At 35.6% G+C, this 13881-nt stretch overlaps 2 protein-coding genes and 1 long non-coding RNA gene across 3 annotated transcripts; all 3 read left to right on the forward strand.

The window, feature by feature from the left end:
• The first annotated feature begins 395 nt into the window (after nucleotides 1–395).
• LOC127517573 (putative nuclease HARBI1) lies at nucleotides 396–2492 on the forward strand. The gene is made up of 2 exons (XM_051903411.1): nucleotides 396–875; nucleotides 998–2492. The coding sequence occupies exons 1-2, from the start codon at nucleotides 690–692 to the stop codon at nucleotides 2183–2185; spliced, it is 1374 nt and encodes a 457-aa protein (XP_051759371.1). The 5' UTR covers nucleotides 396–689; the 3' UTR covers nucleotides 2186–2492.
• Nucleotides 2493–3350: 858 nt separating this feature from the next.
• dohh (deoxyhypusine hydroxylase/monooxygenase) lies at nucleotides 3351–7760 on the forward strand. Its single transcript, XM_051904617.1, has 5 exons — nucleotides 3351–3513; nucleotides 4434–4777; nucleotides 4861–4937; nucleotides 5720–5969; nucleotides 7280–7760. The coding sequence occupies exons 2-5, from the start codon at nucleotides 4504–4506 to the stop codon at nucleotides 7594–7596; spliced, it is 918 nt and encodes a 305-aa protein (XP_051760577.1). The 5' UTR covers nucleotides 3351–3513; nucleotides 4434–4503; the 3' UTR covers nucleotides 7597–7760.
• Nucleotides 7761–8698: 938 nt separating this feature from the next.
• LOC127518209 (uncharacterized) lies at nucleotides 8699–11562 on the forward strand. The gene is made up of 2 exons (XR_007931496.1): nucleotides 8699–9931; nucleotides 11043–11562. It is a non-coding gene; the product is annotated as an uncharacterized LOC127518209 (long non-coding RNA).
• The last annotated feature ends 2319 nt before the right edge of the window (nucleotides 11563–13881 follow it).

Consider the following 13881-nt stretch of genomic DNA (forward strand, 5'->3'; position numbering starts at 1 on the left):
GCATTAAAATGCATCTGCTGTTTAAATAAAATAAGAGTTAAACTTATGTGAGCATGATTGATTGGCTTGTTAGTCACATTAGAATAAAGAAAAATACTATTTTTATTTTTTAAATAATTGAGGAAATATTTAAGTCACGATGACTGACGTGTACTTTGTCTACATGTAATTGTAATAAAAAGTCTACATTAAATTGTAATAGATTAAAAGGTTTTTTTTTTTTTTTCCTTAATTAAGTTATAGTACACATCATCGGTTTTAACAGAACTCAATTAAAGTACCCAAAATAATACTTAAATATATTAGCTTAAATACTATTACCAAAGACTATAGTATAAAGAGGGACTTTGCTATTACTCGATACACAAATAAGATAAAATAAAATGAAAGATAGAAGAGAGGTGAGAGATGCTGAAATAGCTGTATCAAAAACGTAAATTCCTAAAATTAGCCATGGAATCAGTCATTAAAATTAAAAATGGATTTAAGCTTTTTAATTCTCATTTTCCATTGTTAGAAAACAAACTTTTATTTTGACAAGAACGAAGGAGACCGGAAGTGGCACTCCTTAGCGCACTGCTGTTTATGGGCGTGTTGGAAACACGTTTGTTGTGCTACTGTTTTATTTGATGATGAACAAACGTCACTAAATAACGAAAACAATCACTTATTACTAAACGTCGCACAAAATGCCACGTTCATACTTGAAAACGGACGAGGCGAGAGATGCTGCGGAGATGAAATATTTGCTTGCATCCAAAATTAGGCGGCGAAAAGAAGAAATCCATAACTACATATCAGAAAGGCGAGCTGAAGTTCACAAACGAATCAGATATCGAAGGCATCTTTTCCAGAATTATTTGAGCACGAGAACGGTAAACTGTCATTTCTGTATATGTTTACAAAGCATTTCTAAGACTTGAATCTATTGACATTGTTTAAAATCCAAATTGAACCATACAGTAAACTTATTTTTTTTTCTGTCCATATGCTCTAGTCACCATCACCAGATGAAGAAGATCTGCAAAATCATGTCCCAATTCCTTCAGACCCAGACTGGTGGGAGAGAGTTGTGATGTCAGAGTTTGGACCAGAAGACTGGCTTGACAAGTTCCACGTCACAAGAGACATCTTCCTTCTTCTGAGCAGCAAACTCAAGCCTCAGCTCGAGCAAGTGTACATAGAACAAACCGGACAGACCATTACACTAGAGAGATGTATCGCCATGGCCTTAATGCGTTTGTCCACCAGCACAGAATATTGTTTCTTAAGTGAACTCTTCGGTGTACCCATCCCTGTGGTCTGTCAGTGTGTGCGGGAGGTGTGTGAAGCCATCATTTTGTTACTGAAACCCCTCTACATGCAGTTACCTGCAGACCATGAACTTGAAGAAAATGCAGAGCAGTTTCATGCACTGTGGGGTTTTCCTCACTGCATTGGAGTCATCGATTCCCTTCACATCCCTGTTAAATCACCTACCACGGACACGCAGGATTGCTGGAACCCGAGAGGTTGGCACTCCGTGGTTCTTCAGGGTGTGGTGAACGCACAAGGTACTTTCTGGGACGTTTGTTCTGGTTTTACAGGCAGCACAGATGACATGACCATCCTGCAGAGCTCAGAGCTGTGGACTATGGCAGAACAGGGAGGATTCTGCTCTCAGCCACCCAAAGAACTCATGGATCAACCGTTGGGATTCCTGCTGCTGGGGGATGCGGGTTACTCACTTCAAACCTGGCTACTGAAATGTTATCCTTCATCGCCGAATCTAACACAGCAACAGCAAACCTTCAACATCCAACTAAACCACGGCCTTAAAGTCATTGAACATGCCTTCCAGCGCCTTAAAGCACGCTGGCAGTGTCTGCACAACAGAAATGACAGCAACTTAGACTTGGTATCCAAGATGGCTGTAGCTTGCTGTATCTTGCACAATATCTGTAATGTGCATAACAGCCCGTTTAAAGAGGAGTGGGTTGAAGCACTGAGTCAGAATGAATGTCCACAGCCCACAGACGTTTCTACGGTCTATATAGATGATCCAAATGCTGAGGCAGTTCGTTCTCTGCTCTGTAGCTATTTTGAGCAACAACAGATGAGTAAAACACTTGATCAGTCTCCAACAAGCAGCCCAGTTCTGCCTGTACCTGAGCCTCCTCAAGCTGACGGCGCTGGAATGGCATAGCTTGTGTATTGACTAATTGTTTTATTAGTCTGTTTATAGTTAGCTGTCATTTAATATTTTGAAAATTAATATGATTTAGCAGACAGGGAGTGTCTAAATTAAATGTATTTAAAGTCAATCTCGTATTTTATGACTCTGAAGTTATTTGTTTTATTAACTTTTATAAATTAATGACTTTTAATGTCTTTTATATCAGTTGACTTGACAAGTTTTATTTGATGTCTGATGTATTGATATTGTAAATAGTAAATCTATCTAAATGTTTTTATTTCTGTTTTGTTGAAATAAACAAAACTACTGATGGCAATGCATGTTTCAAAATTTTGAGAATGACTTCAAACCTAAAAATCATCATTTATTCACGTCATGTTCCAACCCATGTGACTTAAAGGGATAGTTCACCCAAAAATGAAAATTCTGTCATCATTTACTCACCCTCAAGTAGTTCTAAAAGTGTATGAATTTCTTTGTTCTGCTGAACACAAAGGAAGACATTTGGAAGAATGTCAGTAACCAAACAGATATCGCCCCCCCATTTACTACCATAGTAGGAAAAATAAATACTATGGTAGTCAATGGGGGGTGAGATCTGCTTGGTTACAAACATTCTTCCAAATATCTTCCTTTGTGTTCAGCAGCACAAAGAAATTCATACAGGTTTGGAACTACTTGAGGGTGAAGAAATGATGACAGAAATGTAATTTTTGGGTGAAATATCACTTTAAATTTTAGTCCTTGGAACATAAAAGATGTTAATTGTGATGTTAGGGACTGGGTTTCTCAGTCCACATTGACTTTCCTAGAATTTATGTGCTGCATCAACATTTTTCATGATTTCTCCTCGCATGTAAAAGAAGAAAGTCTTACAGGTTTGGAACAATGTAAATGAGTGGTTCTCAACCAGGGTTGGGACCCTCCGCAAACTTCTAAGTTGCATGTGAAATTTTCATCTAAAATGATCATTTTTATCAGGCTCCTGTGTTTATGTTCAGTTATTTCACTTTAATGACAATGAAAAGGACTTATTGATTGCCGTTGAAGTGACATTACTGAATCTAAACATAGGAGCCTGATTAAAAACGCTCATTTTAGAAGAAAATTTCAGATGGCACTTAAAGGCTTTTGCATCTTAAGTCTTCATATATATACTTACTGTTTGTTTACAAATGTAACATTGGTTTCACTCCAATCCATTAGGTGGCGCTAGACAAATGCGTGTAATTCCACAACTGCTGGATAACGAGTAAAACAGTTCCTCTTTGCGTGGACGGCATGGGGAGGTACATGGAGAATACCATATGAGTGAAAAAACAACATCTCTGCTTGTAGTAAGTTCAATATACAAATAATTTAAACACTATAATTAATCAGTCTGTAAACTCGGTTAGCGTCATGTTGTCATTAACATTGTAGTGTTTTTGCCTGCTGCATAACACGCTAGTTAGCAGTGAAACAAATTGACGCATGTGTACTGCTGGCAGAGAGACGCACTATGGTGAAAAAAAAGGCTTTAACATTGGCAACACCATGGCTCTGTTTAAAACCACATTAACTCGTCTGTCTAGTCAACATTATTTAGCACGAGCACCTCTTTTGTCCACACTGACAGCTACTCTCAGTTACTTTTGTATAGACTCATGGCATTACCCGTGTTGCCAACCATTCGTGAATGAATCGTTATTTTGAGTCGGATCTTTTCAGTGAATTAGTTGAACCTGTTCTTATAACCAGTCTAAACAATTTGTTCACGAAACACTTCAAAATGATTCTTTTTAGCTGAATCATTAGACTTATGAAATTACAAGATACATACAGTTCAGTACTTTTATAACATAAAGGGTTTTCCTTTTTCTAGTTCGTTCCAAAGGGTCCCAAAGTCATTTATAAAATGTAAAAAATCTGGTTTGCAAACAGCCCATTCTTTTTATGTATATGGTATTTTGTTGGATAATGTATCTTATAATTGTGTAATTTTTTTACATTACAAAATGTCATTCTGAAAATAAAAAAAGCACATCGAATACACACATTTCTATTAATATCACTTTCTAAATCCTTCCAGAATAATGAGTAAATCAAAATCAGATATCATTATGACATCATGCCATAACATAAAAGATGACACAGTTAATTCCTAAAGATCAGATTTGTTTGCAGCCTATGAAGCTCAAAAATGCTGTCTAAGTAGGCAGCTCACAAGGTTTTGAATCATCATTTTTCAATCATAATTTTTTTTTTTTTAATTTAGGTTCTATATATACTGCTTTCTGGAGTACTCAGTTTAACCTGGTCATAAGGACATCAACCAGACCTTACTCATGGCAAATGATAAGGATATAGGTGCGGTGGGGAGCATTCTCGTCAACCCGAAGCAGGACCTGACAACTCGCTTTAGAGCACTTTTTACTCTCCGCAACCTTGGTGGAGCAGAGGCCATTAAATGGATCAGTGAAGCTTTTGTGGATGAATCTGCACTTCTGAAGCATGAGCTGGCATACTGCCTCGGACAAATGCAAGACGAGCGGGCCATTCCTATCCTAGAGACGGTCCTGAAAGACACTAATCAAGAGCCAATGGTCAGACATGAAGCAGGTGAGAATTACAGAGAGACATTCTCCTTCATTTTTTTCTTGGAGAAGTCATATTTAGTGTTTTTATTATATTTTCAATATTAGGGGAAGCATTGGGAGCCATTGGAAATCCCAAAGTCTTAGATTTATTGAAGAAATATGCAGAAGATCCAGTTATTGAGGTACAGTAAACCCATAAATCTGTTCCCCATTCATTGTTACACTAACTCCTAGAATAGAGGTGGGGGATCATTACAGCATAGTACTGTGATATTTTGCATGGGTATATTGTATCAATATACATAGACGCCATGTATAGATCTTTTCATGGCTTGAATTTTGGTTTGGGATTGCAAATGTTGTGCTATTTCACAATGAAAAAAATCTCATAGTGCCATCTAGTGGCCAAGTGTTACGTTTTTAAGTAGTATGTTAATGGCAAATTTATGTATCTTCCTAAAACAACAATATAAATTTGATTTAGCACATAATTACATTTCATAACTGAAAAGGAGCATAAAGCATATTGTCACCTTTGACTTGTTCATTAGGGTGTTAATAAAAACAGCGTAGAACAATATGTATTGTAATAACAAATACATTGAATTGAGTGGGCAAATGTTGAAATGTACAATCGTTTTTATTTGACAACTGTAATTTCTATTAGTAATATATATCTAAAATATAAGGAACTAAAATATTGGGAGAAAGGAGATGGATATGAAGATGAGAACAGACAGACAAATTTATATTATTAAATCAAAACATATGGACAAAGTTTTTCTTTGGTGACATTTGCAGTTGCAAAAATATTGTTATTGCAATACCCAGCATATCACAAGATGTTTAAAATTGCAATAATATGGTATTGTGGCTTAAGAATGGTGATAATATCGTATTGTGGGACATCTGGTGATTCCCACTCCTACTCTACAATGTCCTGCCGCACATTTTTTTTGTAAAGGTGGCAGAAACATGTCAGCTGGCAGTCAGAAGGCTGGAGTGGTTCATGAATGGTGGGGATAAGACAGCAAACGGGACAGATGAGAACCCCTACTCCTCCGTGGACCCCGCACCCCCAGCCCCAAGAAAAAGTGTCTCGGAACTGAGGGTGCAGCTCTTAGACGAAAGCCTGTCGCTGTTCGATCGCTATAGAGCTATGTTTGCCCTGAGGAATCTTGGGACTGAAGAGGCTGTTCTGGCTCTTGGAGATGGTGAGAAAGATTTGAACTGAGCTCTATCTAAACATAATGCTAGGTCACATCAAGAACGTTTGAACAAAAGTTAAAAAAAAAATTGTAAATATTCAAAGGTTTGAGGTCTGAAAGATTTTTAAATGCTTTTGTTAGAGATGTCGACTGGCTTTAAATCAGAACCGGATGGTATTTTAGTTTTATCCTGACTGATCTTTATTCTAGACTTGCACGCAAACTGCATTGCAATCATTTCCCAAAATGTAATTTATGTGGAAATATTACAAGTCTGTAAACAGGATGTTAACACAGGCCAGACAGAGCCGGGACACACTGAACACAGATGCAAAGAGGAGAACAAAAATGTGCCAGCAGAGAAAATACTGTACCAGGCACAGCTAGCTCGTTGTTTGCAATGCTTGAAATATTGGAAGAAAAATATAATTATTGCATTGGGGGTGGGGGTTTATATCTCTGAAGGAAGATATATCTTCAAAAAATATCTTCAAAAAAAAAAAGTCCTTTCCTCTTAGCACCGTAGTGTTCATAAGCACATTTATAAACATATTGTTTCATAAGCACTACCTACTAGCAGAGAGTGAATTTGCATTTTCATTCAGTCCATCTGTTGTTTGTTTTTTTCAGGTGTCTTATGTAGCGTAATTTCACAAATCTAAAGTCTTTGTTTGGATCATGATTAAAATGCAGTGGTTACCGGTAATTTCAAATGGCTACAAAATTGTTTGTTTAGAGCAACAACAAATAAATTTGCTTAAACAAAGAACAAAATTAGAATCAGCCAGTTTGCTTGAAAAAAAAAATAATAATAATAATAATCAGTGCATCACTAGTTTTTGTATGAAGTCTCTTATGCTGACCAATGATCAAAAATTACAGTAAAAATAGTAATATTGGGAAATATTATTACAATTTAAAATAACTGTTTTCTATTTTAATATATTTATATAATATATAATGTAATTTATTCCAGTGATAGCAAAGCTGAATTTTCAGGATCATTACTTAAGTCTTCAGTATCACATGATCGTTCAGAAATCTTTGTAATATACTGATGCTCAAGAATTATTTCTTATTGTCATCAATGTTGAAAACGTTTGTTACATTAAATTAATTAAATTAATTTTAAGCTGCTTAATATTTTTTATGAAAACTGTGATATATTTTGTTAGGATTTTTTGAAGAATAGTTAAAAAATAAAAAAAATAAAAAAAATAAAAATAGAAATACTTTGTAACATCATTACTGTGACTTTTGATCAATTTAATGTATCTGCTGGAAAAAAAAGAATTTCTTTTAAAAATTTCTTTTAGGTCTTCAGTGCAGCAGTGCCTTGTTCCGCCATGAGATCGGTTATGTCTTGGGTCAGATCCAACACGAGGCCAGCATCCCTCAGCTGCAGGCAGCTTTGGAGAAGACGGATGAGAATGCCATGGTCAGACACGAGTGTGCCGAGGCGCTGGGCTCCATCGGGAAGGAGGCATGTTTACAGATCCTAGAGCGCTACAGGAAGGACCAGGAGCGGGTGGTAAAGGAGAGTTGTGAGGTGGCGCTGGACATGCTTGAGTATGAGAACAGCTCGCAGTTCCAGTACGCAGATGGACTGCTCAGACTGCAAAGCGCTCAGTGATGTTAATGTTTCACAGCCGATCCATATTTCAAACTCTAGTGAAAGCATTTTGAATGCTTTTCAAATATTTAATATACACTGTTTGTTTCTTCAGATAAATCTAAAATTCCTTCCTTGAAAATGCAGGAAAACCTTTACATAATAAAAGCGTTTATTTGACCACATAGGCTTGTCTTATTCTGTCTTTAAACTTTAACACTGTCATACATATTTGTGATATCGCTAATTAAGTTTCTTATGAGCCGGGGTGATTAGCACAGCTAAGAGACATGTATAACAGTACGCTCTGACTTACTAATCCACACAGCGGTCTATCTCATTCAATAAGAGTCTTCTTTAAAGAAGCACACATGGAATTAAAATCCAAATGCTCTAATCCTTAAGTGATCATCCCTATCTAGCATATCAAACAATTACTATATACAAACAAATGTGAAGTATTGCACTCTGATTACATTTGTATCTATAGAATCCATTTTATATCTGCATAATCAAACTTAAAAAAAACTAATTTGGCCAGTTATTGCGCAGTTACATAGATAAAAGTACATGTGCACTGCTAATTTAATGATGATAGTGTGGGTGGAGGGTGACGAACCTGGAATGTTGTGCTCAGCAAAGGCTCTGAACATTTTAAGCCTCATTTGAGCTTGGGGGAGGAGAGAAGACCACATACTGATGAAAAGGCAGGACCAAGCTGCAGGAAAAAGACTAAAAGTAACATAAAGCAGAGAAACGCTGTAGACAGCAGTCAGGGCTAAACTTGCAAACATGCTACACCCCTTCATGATTGGCATCGTGACAATTAATACCTCCATCACCATTGCATACTGGATCTTCATCCTGACAGAAGCCTTTCATAAGAAGGTTGATGATGAACCCGAAAAAGACAACCCTGCTTAGCTAACACACCCTGCATGTAGTTCTGTATAGAGAAGGTTAGGGTAGAGTTTTTTGTGTCTTGCATATTTTTATTTAATACAGAAAACTTGGAAAAAAAAAAAAAAAAATCTTGCCATTTGAATAATCTGATTTGAGCAAATATTCCGTGACTCCAACTCTCCAGGGACTGGTTTACTTCCAGGTAACATTTTCAGTTTTTGTTATCTTTTGTTCTGCACAAAATTGGAGGACAATATTATCAAAATAATTTCATATTTTTCTGTTACTATTTCCATTTTTATTGTTTCCTGAATGTTTTAGTATCTCAACTTTTTCTAAAAAGCCATTAAATGGCACTACTGTTAAAAAAAAAGTTGGGGTCGGTAAGATTTTTTAATGTTTTCTCTTATTTGCTAAAAAAATTGGCAAAAACAGTAATATTGTGAAATATATTTACAATTAATATATTTTAAAATACAATTTATTCCTGTGATGGCAAAGCTGAAGTCATTACTTCAGTCTTCAGTGTCACATGATCCTTCAGAAATCATTCTAATATGCTGAATTGCTGCTCAAGAATTTTTTTATATATATTATTATTAATCACTGTTGAAAACAGTTGTGCTGCTTGATATTTTTTGGATACCATGATACTTTTTTTTCCAGGATTCTTTGATGAATAGAGAGTTTAAAAGAACAGCATTTATTTGAAATTGTAACAATGTAAAACTCTTCACTGTCACTTTTGATCAATTTAATGCATCCTTGCTAAATAAAAGTATTAATTTCTTTAAAAAAAAAAAATAAAAAAAATCTTACTGACCCCAATCTTAATGGTAACAATAAAAGTGAATGTAGTGAATGCTATGGACAATGTCCTTTTCATTTTAGATTAAGTATTCTTCTCAAAATCATTGTATAGGTTCCATCATGACTGCTATGGGGCATGTTGTCACAAAGATTGTGTTAATTTAACTATATTGAAATTGGTTTTTTCGCTAGGCATGATCAATAGCCTGTGTAGTCTAAACTTAAAGGTACGTATATATACAAAAAATTAATAATAATAAAAACCCTACCCTGAGTACATACATTTTTGCTTTCAGAAGCTGTGTAACAACAACAGGCATAAAGTAACATTAGAGATGGCAGAGAGATGAATAATATCATATCATGTGACTCATAGAGGATCAGATCTGTCTGGATCACTGGCTCAAACACACAAGCTCTTCTTCTGCCTGTCAGTCAGTCAGTCAGAGACTCTGAGAGAGTTTGTGCAGCATCAGCCTCTGGGAGAAAGCCACAACAGCTAAAATAAGACATGGATCCCATATTGATCGGCATAGTGACTGCCAACACAAGTTTAACTGTTGTCTACTGGAACTTTCTTCTGTCTCAGGTGTTCTGCAAGAAGATCAAGGATGCACCCAAACTTGAGGAAATTACGGTCTAAGTGAGTAGCATTAATGTTATTAGTCAATTGTCTTGCAGCATTATGTCTTGACCTGTTAAATATGGTCCTAAGTTTGGTGCCAGTAAGTCAGTATATATATATATTTTTTTTTTAAGAAATTAATACTTTTATTTCACAAAGATGCACTAAATTGATCAAAATTTATAGTAAAGACATTAATACATTTCAAATAAATAGAAAATATTAAGCAGGCCAACTGTTTTCAACATTGATAATAATAAGAACTGATTATTGAGCACTAAATCACTGGAGTAATGATGCTGAAAATTCAGCTTTGCCATCACAGGAAAAAAAAATGACATTTTTAAATATATTACTTGTAAATATAATTCACAAAATCACAGATTTTCTGTATGTTTGATCAAATAAATGCAGCCCTGGTGAGCATGAGACATTAAAATCTTACTGAACCCAAACTTCTGAATGGCAATGCAGGTTGTAGATCATTTGTGTTATGACACCAATTATGGCTAAAACCTTTCACTAACAGAAAGGTCTTATACTGTCTGTAAATTTCTCTTTCTGATCTATCTGATCATGGACTTGCTGAGCTCTTTTGGAGTATTAATCACAAACTAGTCTTTAGTTATTTGTTCCTTTAGCTTTTTGCTCCACCACCTGCTTTATCTCAGATGTTGCGTTATCAGTCTATTATCATACACAGGAAATAAGTGGAATAATTATGGCACATTTTTGTTTCAGTATAAATTATAATTGGTGTAAAATGCCATTTAAACCTCCTTAAACACACACACACACACACACACACACACACACACACAATTCAATTCAAGTTTAGTTTTCAAAAGCAGCTTTACAGAAAATGCAGCACACTCCTTCTTGAGAGTGCATCTCAGACAGGATTAGGTGGATTACAGCATAGCTAACCCTTGATTAAACGCTTTCACCTTCATGAAAGACAGCTGCCATTACCAGCAATAGAATATCAGAGTCAGCGAGATGTCAGCCAGAGGATTAAATTGGGATTAAGAGAATCATATCAGGCTACTTCAGAGCACATTGACTGGCCTCTGGTCTTATTAGCTCATATATCTACATCTGAAGACATAACATTTCTTTTATCACACAGATCAAGGACTTGGTTATGACCCCGACAATGAAGAAGAAGAGGAAGAAGAATTAAAATCTGCCGGAGGGAAAGAAGGAAGGAGGGATGAGGAAGACAAAATAAGAACAAAGGAGGAACCGACTCAGAAGTGGACGGACTGGATTTCTACCAGGATTTAAATTCTCTGTATTTGACAATTCATGAGGTTAAAAAGGTGTTACTGAATTCATTTATGAACAACCCTCTCTCTCTTTCTTTCTTTCTTTCTTTCTTTTATCCATTAGTCCATCTCTGCAAGCCGTAAATCTCTTGTATAACCTCCCTAGTCTCTAAAATCTTTCTTTGTAAGTGCTGCTCATTTCCATCTGTTGTAATTTACCAAAAAATACAAAGCTTATTATGAGCTTTAAAGTCTGTAGAAAAAAATCGTTTTTATTAATATTTTTTTTCTAGATTTAGCAAAATAGATGCACAGATATTGTCAATATCTGTCTTACTCTTTTGCATGTATCTTATTCCTGCAATAAATGATTACAATATAGTGAGTACTCAGTTGTTTACATGGCAATTGTCATCCTGTACTCTCTTGATGCGGATTAGCATGATTAGCACGATTAGCACGCACTGCTTCAGCACAGACAGAGGGTGCTGTGTGCTCACCTTTTGTTCCCTAAAGTCAATGAATGTACAAATCTTTTTAAAGTTACAAGCAATTCGTACATCCTGTGATCCACGTGACCATATGTTTGGGCTTGTGGAATGTGGATATGTTCATTTGTAACATTGAGAAGTTGCTGCTACTTGATCTAACCATTACAAATACTTTGGTTGGTGTAATGTTATGAAGTCAGGCTGACTCATACATTTTACAATAATAAGATCATATTTGTTCAGAAAAAGTAATAATATTTTGACTTTAATTAAACCACTTAATTTAGATGTAACCACAAAAAGCACTTAAAAACACACGACTATATTGCATTTAAGACCACAGTCTGTTTTAACAGAAACCTATATGTTTTAGAAACGTAGGCAGATTTCTTTGGCAATGATGATAAATAATGACAACATGACAATTGCGTTTTCATTGACGTCATTGGTTCCACTGTTCTTTAGAATACACCAACAGGTGTTGAGACGTTGACATCTAATAGAAAAAAGAGACTAAATCCTGGCTCAAGGCTTCCCCTTACGTGGTGTAAGCACATTAGCTTGATTATCTTCTGCTGTTAAAGTACTTGAGGTCTGAGGGAAGTCCCGGTCCCACTAAAGAACAAACAGTCATTCAGAGAAATTATCATTCTGTGACATCTTTGGTTGTGATTTTCTGAATATGCAACGAGAAAGAAGACGGCTGAGGAGCATTCAGCATCAGAAAGAGAGAGAGAAAGAGGCCAAGTGTCTGTCAATGAGGGGAAAAAAGCTTTGTGGGGTATGTAAACAACATATTATCTGACCATAAACATGGCTATACTGATACTGAGATTCAGATACTGTATATAACCCTACCTCTAATCACTAGTCCAACCCTAATCTTAACCAACCTAAAATAAGTTTGCATTATTATAATATACTCTGTTAAAGACAGTATAAACCGTAACATTCTAATTCTCTTTTTCTTATTTGGAAAGAAATTAATACTTTTATTCAGCAAGGATGCATTAAATTGCATTGGATAAAGCGACAGTAAATTTATAATGTTAAAAAAGATTTTTATTTTAAATAAATGCTGTTCTTTTGAACTCGGTCTAAAAAAAGTACTGCAATTTCCACAAAAAATATCAAGCAGCAGAACTGTTTTCAACATTGATGATAATAATAAGAAATGTTTCTTGAGCAGCAAATCAGGATATTAGAATGATTTCTGAAGGATCATGTGACACTGAAGACTGGAGTAATGATGCTGAAAATTCAGCTCTGCAATTAATTATTACATTTTAAAATATGTTAAAATAGAAAAAGGTCATTTTAAATTGTAATAATATTTCACAATACTGTTTTACTGTATTTTTGATCAAATAAATGCAGCCTTGGTGAGCATAAGAAAGTCATTCAAAACATAATATAAAATAAAAATACTGTTTAAATAATGGTGTTTAATTATTGTTTTCATCCAGATCATCAGGAAATGAATGAAAACTGACGAGCTGTTGTTAAGGTGTTAAACTTAAAGACACAGTGGAGTAAACAACATTTATGGATTTAGACAACAACAACAGTCTTGATGACGAGGACTTTTTCAAGGAGTACAAACCCACAGAAAATGATCCTCTCACTCTACCCAAGCATGTAATATATCTGCTGCTGGCTGTAAGTGTGACAGCCGTCACTCTGTTCGCCATCATAAGACACCTCATCAAAGATCTCATCCATGATCTGGCAGGTATGTGACAGGAAACCATACAAATGCCTACTGTCCCTTTCCACTTAAGGAATTACAAATCCTCTTTGCACGTTATCTGGCTAGTTTTCTATGAGCTGCATTACATTGTGTTCCTTTTTAACTGGAAAACACTTGACTGCTTTGCCAAAAACATAAACCATCCTAAGAGGGTTTGTTGGTCTTAGCTAGGCTATAGGCTGTGAGAGCAATCTAAAGGTGCTGTATGCAATTTCTTGACTGTACTAAAGCATTAAAAATACCATAATATACTTGCAGATATTTAGGAGCTAAGTTCACATACTCATTTCTCTGAAAAAGAATTCTACAGCCAGTTATTTTACTTTGAAATGTGCGTTCCGCGTTGGAATGTCTGTTTTTGTTTTGGTCTGTGTGATTCCGCCCACTGCTAATTTACCTAATAGTATTTCGACACCCCGGGTGAAGACAGGCCAGTTGGTGAAAAACACAGCATATTGC

This window comes from Ctenopharyngodon idella, chromosome 8, assembly GCF_019924925.1.
Source record: "Ctenopharyngodon idella isolate HZGC_01 chromosome 8, HZGC01, whole genome shotgun sequence".
NCBI lineage: Eukaryota > Metazoa > Chordata > Actinopteri > Cypriniformes > Xenocyprididae > Ctenopharyngodon > Ctenopharyngodon idella.